The 20,422-nt window shown below is 56.0% G+C and overlaps 6 protein-coding genes across 6 annotated transcripts; 2 read left to right on the top strand and 4 right to left on the bottom strand.

The window, feature by feature from the left end:
* Positions 1-392: 392 nt before the first annotated feature.
* On the bottom strand, positions 393-2,660 carry LTHEOB_6507 (WD domain containing protein; the record flags this gene model as incomplete). The annotated part of the gene is made up of 4 exons (XM_035515771.1): positions 393-1,035; positions 1,141-1,290; positions 1,349-1,856; positions 1,910-2,660. The coding sequence occupies 4 exons, from the start codon at positions 2,658-2,660 to the stop codon at positions 393-395; spliced, it is 2,052 nt and encodes a 683-aa protein (XP_035372542.1).
* Positions 2,661-3,226: 566 nt separating this feature from the next.
* On the top strand, positions 3,227-8,683 carry LTHEOB_6506 (rRNA biogenesis protein rrp5; the record flags this gene model as incomplete). The annotated part of the gene is made up of 2 exons (XM_035515770.1): positions 3,227-8,074; positions 8,159-8,683. The coding sequence occupies 2 exons, from the start codon at positions 3,227-3,229 to the stop codon at positions 8,681-8,683; spliced, it is 5,373 nt and encodes a 1,790-aa protein (XP_035372541.1).
* A 560-nt stretch (positions 8,684-9,243) lies between these two features.
* LTHEOB_6505 (Geranylgeranyl pyrophosphate synthetase) lies at positions 9,244-10,593 on the bottom strand (the record flags this gene model as incomplete). Its single annotated transcript, XM_035515769.1, has 3 exons — positions 9,244-9,646; positions 9,726-10,052; positions 10,127-10,593. The coding sequence occupies 3 exons, from the start codon at positions 10,591-10,593 to the stop codon at positions 9,244-9,246; spliced, it is 1,197 nt and encodes a 398-aa protein (XP_035372540.1).
* A 1,441-nt stretch (positions 10,594-12,034) lies between these two features.
* LTHEOB_6504 (Hydantoin racemase) lies at positions 12,035-12,958 on the bottom strand (the record flags this gene model as incomplete). The annotated part of the gene is made up of 2 exons (XM_035515768.1): positions 12,035-12,679; positions 12,857-12,958. 2 exons carry the CDS (start codon positions 12,956-12,958, stop codon positions 12,035-12,037), a joined length of 747 nt encoding a protein of 248 aa, XP_035372539.1.
* Positions 12,959-15,542: 2,584 nt separating this feature from the next.
* LTHEOB_6503 (Mitochondrial inner membrane translocase protein) lies at positions 15,543-15,931 on the bottom strand (the record flags this gene model as incomplete). The annotated part of the gene is made up of 3 exons (XM_035515767.1): positions 15,543-15,737; positions 15,792-15,861; positions 15,924-15,931. The coding sequence occupies 3 exons, from the start codon at positions 15,929-15,931 to the stop codon at positions 15,543-15,545; spliced, it is 273 nt and encodes a 90-aa protein (XP_035372538.1).
* A 1,019-nt stretch (positions 15,932-16,950) lies between these two features.
* LTHEOB_6502 (uncharacterized protein) lies at positions 16,951-19,784 on the top strand (the record flags this gene model as incomplete). Its single annotated transcript, XM_035515766.1, has 2 exons — positions 16,951-17,443; positions 17,500-19,784. The coding sequence occupies 2 exons, from the start codon at positions 16,951-16,953 to the stop codon at positions 19,782-19,784; spliced, it is 2,778 nt and encodes a 925-aa protein (XP_035372537.1).
* Positions 19,785-20,422: the final 638 nt, after the last annotated feature.

The following is a 20,422-nucleotide window of genomic DNA, read 5'->3' as shown; positions in this document are numbered from 1 at the left end:
CACGCAGCACATATCGCTCTCTACTAACCAACATAACCGACCTCTTTCTACGGGGTATCAAACAACTACAGCATTGTAGGCAACCGTTCCACGACTTTCGTCTCGTGGCTCTCTTGACTCGTCAGATCTTGCTAATCTTCTCCTTTCTTCCAAACCCAAATCATTATTAACCTTTCCTCCTTGCAACTCCTCTTCGTCTAATAATTTTTAGGTTCCCTCGCAGATGCACATTGGCAGCATCTTTTCCATTATCCCCCCTCCAAACGGCAATTCTCCCTTCATGCGATCCGTGCGGGTGTTGGTACAGTAAAGCAGGACTGTTGTTACTGATTACCCCGCATTGGCAGCAGTACTTGAGCTCCTGTGTAGCTCTTCCAGCCTGGAACAGTCTTTCAATCGTCGTCGTCGTAGTCAGCGCCGACATCTGCCCAGCCATAGTTCCACCTCCTACCACCAGCCTCGCCACCGACCCTGAGGTCTCTGGCAACCTCACGGTTCTCACGCCAGCACCTCGCCGTGTAGTCATCGCCGATGGTGATAAGCTCGCCTTCACTCGTCCAAGTCAGGCCCGTAACCTCCTTCTGGTGACCCCGCACAAGCGGCGTACCACGATTATAGATGGGAATCGTGTCGTTCATACGACCGTGGAAGGAACACATGCTGCGACGAAGGATCGAGCGAGGTCCGGCAACCGTAGAGTCGGACGTGGATGGACGTGACGAAGATGGCGCAATGGTACGCTTGAGCATTGTCTCGTCAGTTGGGAACAAGATTGGGGAACCATCGCTCGAGCCCACGGCCAGCATTTCCTCCTTATCCCCCTTGGCTTTGCGGACTGAAGTCTTGACCCAGAAGCTGGTCGCATGGAGCCTGGGATGTCTGAAGCCATAGAGCGGTCCTAAACCTTCCTTGTCGGGGCTGGCAAACTTCCTCTTGTCACTGTTGGTGGCCAAGAGCTCAGGGGCGTGACCCAAGACCAAGTGACTCGTCGAATATGCGTAGATGGTGTTGTCTCTGCTTAGAGCATAGAGGCGACTACCATCACCGTTAAGTGAAAGTGAGTTGATCCCGAAGTGGCGATGTTTGCTGTGAGACTCTGGTTGACGGGTAGTAGCGATGGGAACTGCGCGACGGTTATACCTGCCGCGAATATCCCAGAGCTTCACCGCTGTAGAGGCTTCAGAGGCGGTAAGCAGGAGGTGTTCGCGGCCTGGTGAATTCAGGAAGGAAATAGCCGTAATGGATACATCGCCACGACGGCCAGGTACTTCACCCTTCGAGGGACCATCCCTGCTATGACATTAGCAACAAGGTAAGCGAAGCTGGAAATACTAGGCAGTTGCTATACCTGTGTGCTGCATTGGCATGCGATGCTACATTACCCACACTATGGCGCTCAGCGTGGGCTCCAGTGATTGAGTTCCAGGGGCCAATGTATAGGCAATTGCTCTCCTGGACGGTTGACTGTCCATCGAAACCAATGAGATTCCTAATAGCGCCGTGAGATCCATTGACCCTGAGATCCCAGATTTGCACACTGCCATCGCGGGCCGAACTGACGACAATATCATCGTTTCCGGGCTGAAATCGGACCTGTTTAACAGACGATTGGTGACCGGTGGAACCACCCAGGACAAAAATGCTTTGCTGAGTCTTGACATCGATGACGTGGCCAGTCTGGTCACCAGAGGCCGTGGCGAGTAAAAGGTCATCGGAGGAGAAAGCGAGATCCATAACAGCGTTGCTATGCGGCTTAAACTTGACGTAAGGGGTTTCGAAAGGCGGAGTGCTAGCTTTAGCCGACTCTAACAATACGATGGTTCCGTCTTCATCTCCAATGGCAACCAAGGAGTTAGCTGTGATGCACGTTAGCTTGACAACACCAACCAGTTACAGGGGGGCCACGTACTGTTACATGCAGCAGTACAGAACGGAATATCTGACGGGAAAGAATGAACATCATCCCTTCCAGTGTAAAAGTTGGCCGTCTGATCCCTCCAATCACCACAATGATCATAGATTTTTCCACGTCCTGTTCCACGCCGACCACCAAACGTCCGAGTAAGGAGTCGACCAGAGGTGTTGGAAATGGGAGCGCGACGAATTGGCTCGCAATAGACCTCCACCTCCTCTTCCTCTTCTTCCTCTTCTTCCTCTTCGTTCTCCTCAAGGATTGTCGTCTCAGCATCCGAAGCTACCTCGTCATCCTCGGCAATATCGAAATTGACAGTATGGGTGTAACTCCGGGCTTTCTTAGAGGGCGATGGTTGGATAGGGGAACTCTCAGGCGAAGGTAGGAGCTTCCTTTTCTTGGAGCCAAGCTTAGGAGTGACGAAGTTCTCGGAGTCAGCAACATTGGCGTCCGAAAAGACGACAGTGCGCCTGGGAGTGGCCTTCTTCCGGTTCACAGCATTGCGGGTGATGTCACGCAACTGACGGCCGGAGGCACCATGGCCAGTGCTGCTTCTGGTAGTCCTAGGAGTAAAGAATTTGTTGAAACGCTTGGGAGTAATAGGCGGAGGCTTCCTGATCTTGTTGCTGCTGCGGCCCCGGAGAGGTGAGGATGGCGGCGGAGGTGATGACGCTAACGATTGCGAAGACGGGGGGATCTGGTCGAACAGGTCGTCCTGGGACAGTGGGAGGCCGATGGGGTCCGCCATTGCTACTTAGATTAAGGAAATGCAAGGAGGAAATGTGCTCATGAGCAATGGCGGGTGGGAGTTGGGTTGGATGACGGAGGCAGGAAAAGAGAGATGATGTGCGGCCTGGGAGGCGGCTGGGCTCGTTCGGGTCCACAGTCGCGTCGCGCGTCCCGCGTTTTGCGTGCGTCCAAGCGCCACTTTACGCAGCGTGAAGGAAGCCGCGACCCGTTCCAATGACGAGCCGGCGGGCCGGACTCTGTGGGGGCGCAGCTAGCTGAGCCCAGCCCGCAAAACGCGCACGACAAGGAACGCTGGCCGAAGAGGGTAAGGGACAAGCGTATGCGCCGCGTCGCGAGAACGAAGCTGTCGCGTGTCCAGGATGTGGCGCCGGGTGCGTCGCGCCAAGCCGTTAAATTGAAGTGGCCAGTAGCATTTGATAAGATATGCACGCCGAGGACGGCCCGGCGGAGAATCGAGTCGCCGCCAAAATTTTGGCCGCAGCAAAAGTTCCCGCCATGCGCGCATCCAATCTGCACGCCGTTTGCTGAGCGGCAGTCGACCACTTTCTTCTTCTCTCCCTCAAAATGGCTCCCATAAAGCGCGGCGCCGACAGCGACCATGCTGGACATAAAAAAACAAAACATTCCGCCGACGAGCGCGCAGCGAAGCGCCAACGGAAGTCCGATGTCTCCCCGAACGACTCCAAGACGAAGCCTGCGGAGAAAGCTCTGCCCGTTGCCTCTGTGTTGAAGCAGGAGGAGCAGTCTTTCCCCCGTGGTGGCGCTAGCGTCCTTACGCCTCTGGAACACAAGCAGATTCAGAACGAAGCCGCCCGCGATGTCCTGTTCGAGCAGTCAAACAAGAAAGCTGCCAAGGGTGGAGACAGCGACAATGATGTGGATATGGAGGATGCCGAGGGACAGAAGGCGACAAAGAAGAAGAGGAAGTCCAAGGCTCGAAAGGGCGATGCTGCCGAGAAGGAGGAGGCTGGAATCAAAATTGAGGGCCTGAGCTACAAGCGTGTAGCACCCGGCTCAATGATTCTTGGACAGGTCACGCAAATTACCTCCCGCGATATCGCTCTCGCGCTTCCCAACAACCTGATTGGATTCGTTCCTTTGACCGCCGTTTCTGATCAATTCACGGAGAGAATTGAAGCCCTGCTGGATCAGGACGAGAAAGAGGATGCAGATGGTTCTTCGGACAATGATGATGACGTTGAGCTGAAGAATATTTTCAAACTCGGCCAGTACTTGCGCGCTGTCGTCACCTCCACCGGCGAAGATTCTGCCAAGGGCAGCCAGAAGAACAAGAAACGTATCGAGCTTTCGGTGAAACCCCAAGATGCGAACAACAGGATATCCAAGTCGGACCTCGTGCCGAACGCTATGGTGCAGGCCTCAGTTGTTAGCGTGGAAGATCATGGTTTGGTTATGGACCTGGGTCTGGCCGATGGTAGCATCAAGGGCTTCATGTCCTCCAAGGAGGTCGGCCATGGCATCGATCACACCAAGATTGAGAAGGGAACGGTTTTCCTTTGCATGGTCACTGGTGTGAGCTCTAATGGAAAGATCGCGAAGTTGTCGACAGACTTTCAAAAGGTCGGCAACGTCAAGAAGGCCAACCTCCTCACCGAAGCCCCTACTGTAGACATTTTCGCCCCAGGTACCGCGGTGGAAGTTCTCATTACGGAGGTCACTGCAAGCGGTTTGGCAGGAACCATCATGGGTCTGATCGATGCTACGGCTGATATCGTACATGTTGGTGCTGGCTCAACACAGCAAGACCTCACCACCAAGTACAAAATCGGCGAGAAGGTGAAGGCCAGAATCATCTGCACCTTCCCAGGAGAGGAGCATCGCAAATTGGGAGTTTCGCTTCTTGACCACGTTCTGTCGCTTTCGGAACGCCAATCTGCTGATTCCAAGGCCCCGCTTGCTGCTCTTCCCATTTCATCCATCGTGGAGGAGGCCAAGATTACCAAAATCGAGCCGATTCTGGGAGTGTTCTTAGACGTTGGTGTTAAGAGGGTCCCGGGTTTTGCTCATATCTCCAGGCTTTCTGACGACAAGATCGACACTTTGTCAGAAACTACTGGCGCTTACAAGCTCAACTCGACCCACCGCGCGCGTGTCGTGGGTTATAACCCTATCGACGGCCTCTACATCATTTCGCTCGAGAAGAAGATTCTCGATCAGCCTTTCCTTCGCGTTGAAGATGTCAAGGTGGGAGAGGTCGTCAAGGGAAAAGTCGAGAAGGTCACGATCACCTCCAGGGGCTCCGGCGTAGTCATCGTCAACCTTGCAGATGGAATCAGCGGCTTGGTTCCGGAGACCCACATTGCCGACGTCCACCTTCAACACCCAGAGAAGAAGTTCAGGGAAGGTGTGGCAGTCACCGCAAGGGTACTGTCGACCGACCCTGAAAGACGTCAGATTCGCCTTACGCTGAAGAAGACTCTTGTCAACTCCGATGCTCCCGTCTGGGCGGACTATTCCGACGTGCAGGTCGGTGAACAGGCGCCTGGTACCATCATCAAGATTCTCCCTGCTGGTGCGATTGTTCAGTTCTACGGCGAACTCAGAGGATTCCTCCCTGTCTCGGAGATGAGCGAGGCTTACATCAAGGATCCCGCTGAGCATTTCCGCGTCGGGCAAACCGTCACCGTCAATGTCCTTTCAATCAACGCAGAGGAAGACAAGATGACTCTCTCTTGCAGAGATCCTGCTTCTCGCACTGTGGCTCAGCAAGAAGGCTACGACTCTTTGTCGGCTGGAAGCATCGTCAAGGGCGTTGTTTCGGAGAAATCTGAGAAGAACGTTACGGTGGAGCTCGAAGGGACAACAATCAAGGGAACTCTCAAATTGGGCCACCTCACCGACGGTTCCGAGAAGAAGGAGGAATCCAAGATGAAGAGGATCAGGGTCGGACAGACTCTTGAGGATCTTGTTATTCTCACCAAGTCCGACAAGAGGCCCGTGGTTGCGCTCTCCAACAAGCCCAGCCTAGTCGCTGCTGCTAAGTCGGGAACTCTGCCCGCACAATTCGAGGACGTCAAGGAGGGCCAGACAGTCACCGGCTTTGTTCGTAACATTAACGAGCAGCGTGTCTTCGTTGAATTCGCCGATGGCTTGGTTGGTCTGCTACTAAAGTCTCAAATGAAGGAGGACATGCAAAAGACGGTTGGATACGGCCTTCAAAATGATTCATCGGTCACTGGTCGTGTTCTCAATGTCGATGAGAGGCAGCGCCGCTTCCTCATCACGATGAGGGACCCTCAGTCCTCTGAAAAGACCTCATCAAAGACTGCGAAGGGTCCAGTGACTGACGAGCCGCTGATCAACCCTATCGACGAAAATTGCAAGACCATCTCCGATCTTTCGTTTGGCAAGCTTACGACGGCACGCATCACTTCCGTCAAAGAGACTCAACTGAATGTCCAAATCGCTGACAACATCTTCGGACGTGTTGATGCGTCAGAGGCCTTCGACGACTGGGACCATATCAAGGACAGTAAGCACCCTCTTCGTCAGTTCAAGGCCAAGCAGAACATCCCCGTCAGAGTCATTGGAATCCACGACGCGAGAAACCACCGCTTCCTCCCGATCTCGCACCGTAGCAGCAAGGTTCCTGTGTTTGAGTTGACGGCTAAGGCTATCAAGCTGTCCAAGGAGTCAGAACTTCTCACCCTGGAGAAGCTGGCTATTGGCTCTTCGCACATTGCTTTTGTCAACAACATTGCTCAGAACTTCGTTTGGGTCAACATCACCCCGAACATCCGCGGTCGTATTGATTTCATGGATTTGGCGGATGATGTTTCTCTTCTCAACGACGTTTCGGCAAACTTCCCCGTTGGCTCCGCGATCAAGGTCCGCGTCAAGAATGTCGATGTTTCAACAAACCGTCTTGACCTTACCGCGACTTCGGACTCTGCGGTAAAGCCTGCTACATTCAAGGACCTCACTCCTGGCATGATCCTTCCAGGCCGTGTGACAAAGGTAACGGAGCGCAACATTATGGTCCAACTCAGCGAAACCGTTTCCGCACCAGTAACCCTCACGGAGTTCACCGACGACTATGCACAGGCCAACCCCACGATCTACAGCAAGAATGATGTCGTTCGTGTTTGCGTCCTCGATGTAGATGCACCAAACAAGAAGGTTCACATCACAATGAGACCGTCCAAGATCCTCAGCTCTTCGCTTCCAGTCAAGGACCCTCAGGTTGCCAACATCAGGCAGCTTAAGGTCAACGACGTGGTGCGTGGCTTTGTCAAGAATGTAGCTGAGAAGGGTCTGTTTGTTAGCCTTGGTCCCAGCGTCACCGCCTTCGTCCGGATTTCTGATCTCTCGGACTCATACATCAAGGACTGGAAGTCAGCATTCGAGGTTGATCAGCTCGTCAAGGGCAAGATCCTCCAGGTCGACCCGCAACTTAACCACGTGCAGATGTCGCTGAAGGCTAGCGTGCTTGACAAGGACTATGTCCCACCTCTCACTTTTGAGGACATGAAGGCCGGCATGGTCATCACCGGAAAAGTCCGCAAGGTTGAAGATTTCGGTGTCTTCATTGTCGTCGACAACTCAAAGAACGTCAGCGGTCTGTGCCATCGGAGTGAGATTGCCGACCAGGCAGTTGAAGATGTGCGGAAGCTCTACACGGAGGGTGACCTCGTCAAGGCCGTTGTTCTGAAGGTTGACAAGGAGAAGCGCAAAGTCAACTTTGGACTCAAGGCTTCGTACCTCAAGAACATGTCTTCTGACGATGAGGATAGTGATGAGGAGGGTGGTGTCGAGCTCGATATGGAAGACAGTGATGAGGACGAGGAGATGGATGATGCTGAGATCGACCTTTCCAACGTCAAGGACATCGAAAGCGATTCGGAGGAGGAGGAGGACGAGTCTTCAGACGATATGGATGTTGACTCGGCTCCGTCTAAGCCCGTGGACGGTCTCAGTACGTCTGGCTTCGACTGGACTGGTAACTCCCTTGCGAAGGAGGAGAAGACCCAGGCAGACGACTCTGATGACGATGCAACGACGAAGAAGAAAAAGAAGAGCAAGAAGCCGACCATCAAGGAAGACCGTACCGGCGACCTGGACGTTCACGGCCCGCAGTCCGTTGCCGATTTCGAACGTCTTCTGCTCGGAGACCCGAACAACAGCACCCTGTGGATGCAGTACATGGCCTTCCAGATCGGGCTCAACGAGGTCCAAAAGGCCCGCGAGATCGGAGAGCGCGCACTCAAGACCATCAACATCCGCGAGCAGGACGAGAAAGCGAACATCTGGACTGCTCTTCTCAACCTCGAGATCGAGCAGGGTAATGACGACGCCGTGGATGAGACCTTCAAGCGCGCATGCGAGTACTGCGATTCGGAAGAGATGCACAATAAGCTCATCACCATCTACACCAGCACCGGCCGCCACAGCGTAAGCTCCAAACACAACCCCTGAAGTTTTCAATTGCGACATTCATACAAAAAGCAGAATGCTAACATTTATCCCTCCTCACAGAAAGCCGACGATCTCTTCCAACGCATGACCAAGATCAAATCCATCACGCCCAACCCGTCCTTCTGGCTCAACTACGCCACCTTCCTGATGACGACCCAGGCGCAGCCGGACCGCGCCCGCGCGCTGCTCGCCCGCGCCACGCAGTCGGTGCCGCCGCACCACCACCGCCACCTGACGGCCAAGTTCGGCGCGCTCGAGTTCACGTCGCCGCACGGCGACGCCGAGCGCGGCCGCACCGTCTTCGAGGGCCTGCTCGCCACCTTCCCCAAGCGCTGGGACCTGTGGGACATGTTCGTCGACCTCGAGCGCAGCAAGGGCGAGAAGCAGAACGTCCGCGCCCTGTACGAGCGCATGGCCCAGGCCAAGATGAAGGCGCGCAGGGCTCGCTTCGTGTTCAAGCGCTGGGCCGAGTGGGAGGAGACGAACGGCGACAAGAAGAGCAAGGCGCGTGTCGAGGCGTTGGCGAAGGAGTACGCGGAAAGATTGAGGGAGGGTAAGGGCGACGAGGAGAGCGATGAGGAATAAGTTGGTGGGAAGCACCTTATTTGGTAGCGGATTTCCGGGAGGAGGGCTTGTAAAGACCCGTTTCCTTTTTGTATAAAGAACAGTAGTTGCGTACAAATGGCAGCCGTGTCTAGGAGACAAAAGTTAGTGATTTGGGCGTTCTGAGCGGACGGCAGGGATGTAATGCATGGCAGAGAGTGTAGGCAGCCCTTTGCTTTCACTTTGGAAGTATTATCGTTTCTGTATGAATTCGTGTTTTTTTTATATTTACGGCTCTTTCGTATTGAAACCTTTCTTCGTGTCTCTCACTCAAGCCATTGATTGATTCCGTCAGACCGAAAAATGCTACACAATCGTGTGCGTAAGTCCCCCCATGCTGGATATCATATGTCACTCGTAGAACCTCCGTAACCATGCGCCATAAATGTCAACCGTCGTTTTGCCAAACCCCAAAATGCACGTCGTATCATCCAGATAACACGCTGCAAGTAATGCGGCTTTCCCCGTGCTATGAGACATTCGAACTGAACAGTACTTACTCTGCTCGAGTGATGAACAAACAGAGCACAACACACTTAACTTTACTCCACCTTCATCTTCTCTAGAATCGCCCGCACGCCCTCAGCGCCCTCCTGGCCGCCCAGCTCGCCGGCGGCCGCCTCAACCTCTTCGACAAGCTGCAACGCTTTCTCGCGCAGCTCTCCGATGCAGCGGGCGCTGTACTCGAAGCTGCCCTTGCGCTCCATGTACGCGACGGCGTACTTCTTGACCTCCGGATCGGCCGTCTTCTGCTTGAGCACGTTGACGAGCACGAGGTTGGCCGGGTCGGCGCGGATTGCGTGGATGACGGGGAAGGAAAACTTGCCCTCGGTCAAGTCCTCGGCGAAACCCTTCTGTGCCGAGAGCCGCTCCGAGCGCAGATTCAGGTGGTCGTCGAGGATCTGGTAGAGGAGGCCGATAGTGTTGACGAGTGGGACGCAGTTTCTGGTTTAAGAGAGAGGTGGTGTCAGAAGCTTGGTTCTCAAGGCTCATTATAGCGAGGATTAGGAGGGAGAATGCGTACAGATCTCGAGCCGATTCAGCCTGCATCAGCTTGATTGCCAACCGGAAAAGACCGCCCGTCTTGTTTCCCACCATCTCCAGGTAGTCGGCCTCACTCGGGCAGGTCAGCGTGTCGCGCCAGAACAAGTCCATGCCCTGCCCTCGATGCAGGTTCAACAGCTCCTCGGTGAAGACGGCCATCACGGTCGGGTTTTGCAGCTGGGACAGTGCTTGGAGGGCGAGGAAGTAGACGTAGTTTGCGCTGTTGATAGTCTGAGCGGTGCCGAATATGCTGTTGGCAACAGGTACGCCGCGACGAAGCATCGAGCTGTCTTCCACATCGTCGACTCTGAAATTCCCCCAATTAGCATTTTGAAAGGCTGTCGGACTCAAGGCAGGCAAAAGTAGAGAATTGTGGCTCACAGTAACGATGCGGTGTGCAGCATTCCTACAACACTTGTGATTATCTCCAGCGACTTCTCCGGCACCTGCAGCCAGGCGTTGAAGGCAGCGATCATCTGGCTGCGAATGTCCTTGCCCGGGTTGCCATACAGGTACTCGTAGGGGCCCAGCAATATTTTCTCCTTCTCCTCAGACCATCCAGAGCCTTTTCCGTATATCAGCTCGTCGCTGATGTTCCTCAACGGGTCGGGCGGGGGCGGCGTCATGGGGACAGGGTATGTATGGGTTTGTTGGGAGGGCGACTGCGGGGGGGAGGGCGAGGAGGCGCGCATCGAGAGAAGCGAATTCTTCTTGGACGACGAAATCCAGTCGATCTCGGAGAGCGGGCGCAGGACGGGGCGCGGCGGAGAGGCGTGGGCGGCGAAGATGCCGTTCGAGGAGGTGCGCGGTGGAATGGCGTTGGGCGACTGGAAGCTCTGGGTCGCCATGGCGGAGGCGGATTGAGCAGCCGGAGGGCGGCGGCTGCCTGCTGACTGGGCCTGTCGGAAAGAAGCGCGGAGGCGTGTTTCCGAAGAAGGCGCTGTCTCGGGCTGGTCGTTTGGCGGACTGTGAGCGCAGGCGTCGCGGGGTTCCTTAGCCCGGCGGCGAGGCTGAAGTTAGAGCGGCGGGACAGAAGGCAAGCAAGCGTAAATCGTGGGCGCGTGAAGAGACTCTGGAGCTTAAACGAGCGGCCTTGGGCGGGGACAAGTAGAAATAGGAGGATACGGGAGCGCGTGGTGCTTCGACCTCGAACCCCCTCAGTCAGTTGAGCAGCGCGCGCGGCGCATGGATGACGCCGCTGTCACATGCGGCCACAGCCCGGCGCTGATCTGCGCTGCCCGACATCAACCCATCACCCCAGCCATCGTGACATGCTCGCGCCACAGACCAATCTAGGTTCCAGCACAAAGTCTCTTTTTCCTCTGGCTGCCGGTCAGTCGGTAGCACAGAGCGCCGGCAGGCTTCTCGCTCGAGTCCGTCGCGCGCTTGCAGACACACTCGTAACATTATTTGTCTTGCCGTGGTCGGCCAGGAGGCATCGTATACCGTCGGTAGTTCCGAAAAAAAGATGGCTGCCTGCTCAGCGTCCTCGGCTCTCGATTTCTAGCGTCAGGCTATGTTGATGGTTCCGTGGCTGCTCACCAGTAGTTTGCTTCCCCCGCTTTCTTGTGGTTCGTCGTCACTAGTCATCTCGAGTCGGGTTTGGCGCCCTTGGCAAGGCCACCTCAATAGCTACGTACGCTGCACCGCGCATTCCGGAAAGGCATCCAACTAGAGAACCGCAACGACTACCGAAAGGATAACCTTGTCGGCAGCTAAGTGCCGATAAAAACCAAACTCAGGCAGCAGAGTAGACCCTTAACCAGAGTAGCGGGATTCGTAAGTGGAATGTTACTGACACCGCAGCGAGTCATTGATGAAACTAGCCCTTCTCAAGCTGTCTCCCCTGAGAACTACTACCCCTTGATTTATAAATAGTTAAACTCAACATCTAGACCTTCGTAAATTTCACATCTCCTACTTACGTCCGGACATTTGCTTTAGGAGGCTATAGGAAGAGTGTAGCATCCTTGCTGCTCAATCTAGGAGTAGACAATGCCACATTTATATTGATGATTAGCATTGGCTTCCTAGCTAATAGGAAGATGATATAGCCAAACACCTAAAAGCTGATTGGTTATCGCTGTGCCAGTGCGCAACGGATCTCTTCCCTCGAAGAACAACAGCAAACTACCTAAGCAGGTAGAATTACGAAGAATGACACCGGTACAAGAGTTACAACTTCCTCGATAGGGACCCGCTTCGCTTGAAAGAAACCTATTTTCATGATATAGTCGTGTCGACTAGTCGCCCCTGGCTGTATCATAACATCATCACAATTCGTTCCACCTAGGCACTTATCCTCATCATTCCCTCCAACCACGCTACACCGGCCTGAACCCCATCGACAATAAACACCTTCCTACCTTCCTCCTCTCCCAACTCTTCCACGCACGCTTCCCTTACCATCTCATTCATCCCCGCCATCCCCGCACACCCCAAGCACACAGCGCCAACATCGCCCCTCCTGACCAACCTCTTCGTCGCCTCCATCATCCTCCTCTTCACCTCTCCCGCCTCCACCTCATGCAGCTCCGTCGCAGTCAACCCTGTCGTCTCCGTCCCAGCAAACCTCTTCCCCTTTCCTCCTTCCAGGCCCAAAAATCCTACGACCGCCTCCCCCAAGATTTCCTCCCACACCTTGCCCGTGCTGACGATGCCGAACTTCTGCTTTGGTGCGATGACCTGCAAGGCTGTGGCGACGCTGGCTTCGAAAATACCCGTGACAGGCTTGTTGATGCTTTTTTGCGCGAGCTCTGCTTTCAAAGCACCTACGAGCGGGTGGGGTGAGTAGCACGCGACGAGGAAGGCATCGTGCGAAGCCAACAGTGGCCGGAGTGCGGGAAGGCTGTGCGTCGTCGAGGCGGCGCCATCTTGCTCGTTGTTGATAGAGGGGGGCCCTGAGGGAGCGGTGAAGAAGGCATGGGTGGTAGACTATCTCGCGAGTGCAGGGATTTAGTGCGGGGTTAATTTTGTTTATCTTATTATTCTGTTTCTTGTGGACTATAGCTATAGCGGTAGGGTTGTTGTTATTGTAGAGAGAATTGCTCCAGGTGGAGGTGCTGTTTGGGAATTTCCGTTTTGGGCTGGATACGGTGGGCGGGGACGTACATCATGAAAGCCCAGAGCTTGGACGAGAGGCTCCAGACCCTGGGTCATGGAGGCGGTGGAATTAGGGTTGATGATCAGGATGGAACGCTTTGATGCCGTCATGGCTGGTGGCTGCTGAGTGCTGATGCTGCAAGTGATGGAAAGAAGTAATGCTGGCTGACCGCCAATCGGCAATTCTGGATAAGCAGCGGCGAAGGAGCGTCTTTGCAGGCAGTGAGTGATGTGCTTGCGTGCTGGTGCCTCCCCCGCAATTCACGCAGCGAAAATTAGACGATCCCTGCACCGTGTGGCGGTGCGATGATGTCATACCTTTCGTCCCGCTCTGACTGGCAGTAGCGCGTCTGGGCGCGCATCACCAATACTACCTGCTGAAAACCTGACCGGCCAGCCGTGCACAGCCTCCACCTAGCTATACGCAGATCGTGTTTCACCCATGTGAAATCGAGAGCCATATACAAGAGTTGTTTTCTCTTAAACGTCGATCATATTATCAACGTGAGTTAATTTCCCCGTTATCAGTTCATGCCGCCTTTGATCGGCAACTCTCAGGGCACGAAACGTCCCCGCGATATAATCCAGGCACAAAAGGTGAAGAGTATCATTCTCGTAAATAGCTAGCTAGGTGTGGGCGTTGCTCAGGAAGCTCTTGGCAACCCCACCTATTCTGCCTATCACCAAGCATTCGGCCTCCCCGTCTGCAGACTTCTTGTGTCCAAGCGTGGCGTGCGTAAAGGCATGAATATCGTCATCGAATGTTGAGTACGGATCGTGATCAGGTTATCTTCGGGCTTCGGCATTGAGAATGAAGCGGCGTGCATGAGCATTATTTGTGGGGTATCCAGTAGTTTGCCTGCTCTGCAGTTGGCGGTCAGCTTAGCTCAGACGAGGCCGCATAAACAGACATCTTTCCTACTGACCTTTCTCAACGCCATGGATTCGTCAGGCGCGCGGCCATTTGCTGCCATCAGCGGAAGCAGCTAAATTTGCCGAAGCTAATGCGGAAAGGTGCTCTGCGCACGCCGTGCTTGTCAACAATGATGCCGCCGCCTGCAGCTTGTTAGCCATCGTTGCAGCTTGAATCCCAAGAGCGCAAGCTTACCGCCGTGGCGTCCACCCCAGTGCTTCGTCCACATCAGACCCATTTTGTTTGGTTGAGAGCTGTTAAAGGTTTTGTTGGAGGCTTAAAGTCGATGGCTACGTTGAGGGAGTTCGCAGTTTTGATGATGACGAGCAGGTACCGGTGAAGCAGGGAACACGTCAGGCGGGTCCGGTGGTTTTAAATCTAGGGTGCCAAGGGCGCGGCAGCGCTTGCTGGAGGGCGCTTGCTGATCGTCATTGAAGTGTGGCTGAGCCCACGCGCGCCACAGCAACAGCGTGGAATGCCACGCTCATCGGGCATTTGGTTACTGGCTAAGATGGCAGGCGGACCTGTGTGCGAGTGCATGTGGTGGTGGCGGCGGCTGCAGTAGCTACGAATCGTGTGCTTCGTAATACGTACTGCCGTGTGGCTGGTGCGCTCAGCTCAAGAACAGCAGCTCCAATTGCGATGGTGCCCTTCTATGCCAGGTTTAAACTCTGACGTGGGCAGGGAAAAAAATGTCCGGAAGTGGATGTCAGTTTGGAAAACGGGCAGACACATCCGGACATTGAATCCAGCTGCCTTCAGATGGAGGGGAAGGGGCTGGGAGGACCAAGTTCTTTGGTCCCACTGGGCTGCAACTCGTCCGGATGAGCGCTTCGGGTGCCGCCGTTCAAGCGCTTCTGCTGCGACGGCGTCGTAGATTGCACCCCCGTCAATCGCTGCCGTCTTCCAGCCGGAGGCGCTCCGTCGGCAGGCGCCCACACCCGCGTTCGGAGCTCCGCTGCAAGGATCAAGCGTCTTGGGCGGTCGAGACTCACCATCAACGCGCTAGGCGATCCATGAGATTAATATAATGCAATGAGGCCCTGTCTCTCGTGACGAAGCAGGCAATCCCCGCTGAGCGACTGCTTAATCAATAGCCTGTCATGCAAGTACCTTCTCGTACGTAGCGCAACGTCCGAACGCGAAACGAGTTTCTGAAGCATCTTGGCGTGGCCATATTATGACTTGCAGAAACATCCAGCCCTTCCTGTCCATATTGCTGCCCGTCAGTACCTGCTGATCTTCGACTTTTGGCCGTGCGAGTACGCGTCCCAATGCTTGGTCGCGCAATTGGTGCGATATTCGGCCGGAGATTGCTTTGCGGGAAGACTGTGCCACTAACAGCTTAAACGACCACCATACGATCCTACCATGTGGGTTGATCCGCGAAAGCCACACGCCAGGGTGCTTAGATCGCGCTTGTTCCAGGCACCGCACTGCTAGTCGACCGTGCGGTATCAAAACATCACGAGGCCGATTGCAGTTTTCGGGCTAGTGCCAATGGCCTGAAGAGTCGGCACGCCTGCTGCTGCATTGTACAGACAGGCTGCAGTCAGACACGCACTCTCATACTCACTGGTACAATAAGCACCGTGTTGGCTGAAACCTTGCTGCACTTCTGAGAGGAGACTGCTATAAATTCATGCCGTGGTGACCAATCTGCCCGACGCAGGCGTATCCAGATATAGACCATAACGCCCCCAACAGTGTTTTAATTTTGTTCCTTTTCGTCCGATGATATGCTACAGAAGCCGCGGCGGAGCGGCGTAACGCACGACGCGTCTACCTGCCGGGGAGGGCGCCGGTCTGAGCCATGGCGGCATTCTGCTCCTGGAAGCGGTTGCCGAGCCGCTCGGAGCCCTTGAGGATCTTGTCGACGCACCTCATCACGCAGCCCTCCTCGCGCGAGCCGAGCGACTTGGTGGAGAAGTCGTTGATGCAGTCGTCGAAGCAGCGCTGGACCAGGTTGGAGTACATCTGCGGCGCCAATTAGCAGGCAGGCCGGGGGGAACAGGCCATCGCGCAGCGCACCGTCATGAACTCCTTCATCTGCTTGCGCTCCATGCGGCTCTGCAGCTCGCGTTGCTCGGCACCCGTGAGTCTGCGGCGCCGGCGTGTTAGCGGAGGGCGTCGGCTGGGCTGGGGTGCACGGCTGGGGCTCACCCGTCCATTGTTGCAGAAGCGTGCTTGCGCGAAACGATCAGCTGTCAAGGATGTTGCGGTGCGCACGTAGGTGCTGATGGGTGTTCGCGAGGGGTGGTTGGGAGGGGAGGGAAGGGCGTCTACAATCGATGGTCACTGTGAACTGAACTGAACTTTTCGCCCGCCGCCCGCGGGCCTGACGTAGCTCAAACGCCGCTTCGCTCGGCACAGCCGTAAACCGCCTGAGGAGACGCACTGCGCTCCTTTGGACAACGCGACTGGACAACGCGACAGACCGTGCTCCGGCGCTAATCGCAGGGTCTGGGGCTGTAGAGCTGGCGCGCTCTTAGGCTTAGCCCACGAGGCACGGGGGGGACCGTCGAACTGGCTGCATCGGCACGTTACGTTCACCACGCTCCCAAATAGCAGGCCAGGTCCCCAAATCCTCCATATTTTAGCCGCTTGCCCAAGCTCCCCTGGACAACAACGCTCGCCGCCGTGCACTTGCTCTCGCCACAGCCAGCCCACCGCGTGCCTCGCCCTGCTGCAACGTCTCTCGTATTATTAGCCTGGGCAGCCGTAGCCTGGGCAGCCGACGGGAAACCTAGGGGCTTTCCTGATCGGGAGAGACGCATCCTGCCTCTTCTCGCACGCCCTGCGACGAGCCAGCAGCATATATCATCGCATTACATCACCCGCACCCGCGAAAACTCGCGTTTCCTCACGTTTCACGACCTCCGACAGCAACGGCCGTCCTGCAGCCGCCGCCTCGCACCCAGGCTTCTGCCCTCCCAGCCAGCGCGCTGCACCTGCGCGCCGTCCAAGCCCCAGAGCCCGGCCACAGCCCGCCGCGCCCAGGTGACGCCGCCCGCCTGCACGAGCGGCCGCATTGTCGAGCGGCGACACGTCCTCGCTTCGCCCTCGCTATTTTAGGATACGCCCTGCCGGTACCCTCGCGAGCCTCCGCCTGCCGCCATTGCGACAACACCAGCACTCTCCATCCCCAAGAGCGAGAGGCGACCCGCCCTCCTCGCAGCAGCCCGCCAACATGCCGCACCAAGCCCAGCCGAGTGGCTCGGGCGCCCGCCAATGGGACCAGCCACAGGCCGTGGGCAACCAGGCCGCCGACGTGCCCTCGAAGCGCGACCTGACCTCGTGGTGGAGACAATTCAAGCGCGGGAATGCGAAGAAAGACGAGGACAAGGGTGGGTTCCTCCACCTCTGGAGGCGCATGCGGACGACCTTCGTCAGGCTTCGCATTCGCGCCGCGGCCGCCGTCAGTCGGCAAGTCGGCCGCCTGGCGAGCGCCGTCCTCCGGCCCCTCCAGATTGCTTTGCGCGCTGCCACTTTGTGTCGTGAGCTGATCGTTTTTTACTACGCAGAGCCAGAGAAGCCCCGCGGCATCTTTGGGGTGCCTCTCCAAGACAGCATCAAGTACGCCAACGTCGCAATCTCGCTGTTCAACGAGGAAGGCGAGAGCTACATCTATGGTTACGTGCCCATTGTCGTCGCTAAATGCGGGGTTTTTCTCAAGGAGAAAGGTGAGTCTCAGGCCTCCCCACTCGCTCGCCGTCTGCTGACACGCCGGTGCGCTCAGCCGTCGATGTCGAAGGTATCTTCCGTCTGAGCGGATCCGAGAAACGCATCAAAGAACTTCGCGAAGCGTTCAACTCTCCTGATCGCTACGGAAAGGGCCTGGACTGGACTGGATACACTGTGCATGACGCTGCAAACATTCTCCGCCGATACTTCAACCAACTGCCTGAGCCCATCATTCCCCTCGAGTTCTATGAGTCGTTCAGAGATCCGCTCCGCAACCACCAAGCTCAAGCTGTGGGCCCAATGGACGGTCAGAAAGAAAGCATTGGAGAGTTCGACATGGACAACGCGATCCGAGTCTATCAGAGACTCATCACGGAGTTGCCTCCGCTCAACCGCCAACTTCTCTTGTACATTCTGGACCTTCTCGCCGTCTTTGCTTCCAAGTCCGACCTAAACAAGATGACCACAGCGAACCTTGCCGCCATCTTCCAGCCTGGAATCCTGTCCCACCCCACTCACGACATGGCCCCGCCGGAATATCGTCTCAGCCAAGACGTGCTCATTTTCCTCATTGAAAACCAGGACAACTTCCTCATTGGCATGCAGGGCACCGAGGCCGATCCTAAGACGGTGGAGGAGGTGGAAAGTGGGCCCTCGACCCCATCGGGCAAAGCCCCGACGACGCCGACCCGCTCCAAGACCACCATAGGCAGATCCTCATCGAATGCTAGTGCCGGCGCTGAAAGTGTCCGCAAGCAAGGAATGATCAGGAGGAATGTCTCTGTGTCGTCCAGGAAATCCAAGACTTCTGGCACAATAGCTACTCCGAGCCCGGTCAACACGCAATTTTCAAGCGGCGTCCACAGGAGCAATACGGTGCCGTCCAAGAAATCTCCGGCAGTTGCGGGAAAGCGATTCTCCCGAGAACACAACGAGCAAAGTCCCGGTGCTCCTCCAACCCCAAGGTCGCCCGCAGTCGCCTCGATTGCTATTGCTGAGCCTGCCAGGCCGGTGGACGCAGTCAGCCCCCCTACCCGGCCCACTCACATGATTACCGCACCTTCCAGTGAAGATACTACCCCGTTGGCCCCCCCAGCAAACATATCGTCTTCTTCTGGGCTTCTGCCCCACAGCCAAACCCCGCAGAAGCCGAGAGCTGAGAGCTCGGATCGGGAGAATTCAGGATTTCGTTCCTTTTCAAGCATGTTCCAATCATCCCCCCATTCGGATAACGAGTCCAAGGAAAAGCGCAGGCCCAACAAGCTGCAGAAAAAACGTGCTCCGAGCACCAACCCAAGCGCAGCAAGCTCCACCAATTCTCTCCATGGATCTCACGTTGGGGGACCACCATCACCACTTCCAGGGGGAGTTGCGGCAGGTACGCCACTCAAAGACCAAGGACCTCATATTGCACCGATAGCTGAGAACTCACCCCTAAAGGCAACGGCGAGCGCTAACCCGCTCGAACCCAGCATGTCACCCAGCGCATCCATGCGCTCGCATTCAACCGTCTCCGGCGGGTACTCGGAAGCTGAGCATGGAGACGATTCCACAGCGGCTGAGAACGCTGAGAAGGAAAGGAAGCGTGGCTGGCGCATATCTCACAGGAAAGAAGGCTCCAAGCCCTTGAACGAAAACAATCTCGGTTCTGTCTCAGGAGCCGAACAAAGCATGAGCTCGGTCAGTTCGAAGGGCGGCCGCAAAAGCCTGAGTCTTGATCCGACCGAAGCCTCAAGCTCGACTGCCGCTTGGAACGATAACAACAGAGAAGGAGACAAGAAGAACCCTTTCGACTGGTTCCGTGGAAAGATTGCTGAGCGGAAGGAGCGAGAAGAAGCCAAGCAGCGTGCAAAGAGTCCACCCAACAACCGCATTGACCCGAGCTCGCCAAGCTCTGAACGGTCCGGGCACCGATCAACATCCAGCTTGGCTGCCTTGACTCAGCATCGCAGAGGTCGTTCGGTAGAACAATTGCCGCGGCCCATGGAGTTTTCGCCGCCGACTGTGCTCGAGGCGAAGGAGGAAGCGAAGGTGGCGGGGCTCACCCCTCCCAAGACCGAGTCGGAGGAGGCTACTCCGACGCAAACGCCGGGTAGTGCGAGCACGGCTCCTTCCGCTTCTCCATTAGCGACTGTGAACTCGGCGACTCCCGCTGTGGCTGCTCCCGAGGTTCGTCCCACAGAGGGACCAGTGTTTGCTTCGGCAACGCAAGGCGCACCCGCTCAGACGGCACCTACCCAAACGGCATCTACTCCGACGGCACCCGAGGGAGGGTCTACGGTCTCGCGTCCTCAGTCACCGAGGCAGCAGCAGACAGTCCGGTCCATGCTGGACGTCTAGTCTTCAGGGCGATGAATCTCCTGTGAATATGGCTCGCGCTGTCAATTCCGGTTTGGCGAGCGCTTGAACCGGTGTGGGAGTTGGATTTCCGTTGCATCCTCTCCGGTTCAGAAGGTTGCTTTTGTTTTCCTTTTCCCTGTGTCCCGCGGAGTCGCGTTATCACATTTCCTTTTTCGTGGCGGAGTCGTTCTGCATGATGATTAAAGGGAAGAGATGAGCGCGGCGTCTTGGATGCTTTTTTTCCTTGAGCGTGAACTGGGTGAGGTGCTGATGACGATCAGGTCTGAAGAAGCGAGCATAGGGTTGAGCATTGAATCATTGGTAACAGGGGGGATAGATAGGAGGGAAGTGGAGCGTTGATCGACGGGCGGAGAGGTGGTAATATAGGAGGTAGTTTGCTAGGATGATCGCCACGAATGTCTTGGCATCTCGCTACCCTTTTCTTTGTTTCCTGATTCTCATTGAGTCGTGAACGAAGACGGTGGTGGACGTGGCAGGGTTGTGCGACGCAAATTGGGCGAGAGAAACTTCGTTTCGGAGGAACGGGAAAGCGCTGATGTAGGCGCGGAAGAGGGGCAGACAGGCAGGGAGGAGGGGAATGGCCGGGTGGTGCGTTGGCTTAAAGGAGGGGCTGGGCT

The sequence above is a fragment of the Lasiodiplodia theobromae genome, assembly GCF_012971845.1.
Source record: "Lasiodiplodia theobromae strain AM2As chromosome Unknown scaffold_19, whole genome shotgun sequence".
Taxonomy (NCBI): Eukaryota; Fungi; Ascomycota; class Dothideomycetes; order Botryosphaeriales; family Botryosphaeriaceae; genus Lasiodiplodia; species Lasiodiplodia theobromae.
This window is presented reverse-complemented; position numbering and strand designations above follow the sequence as displayed.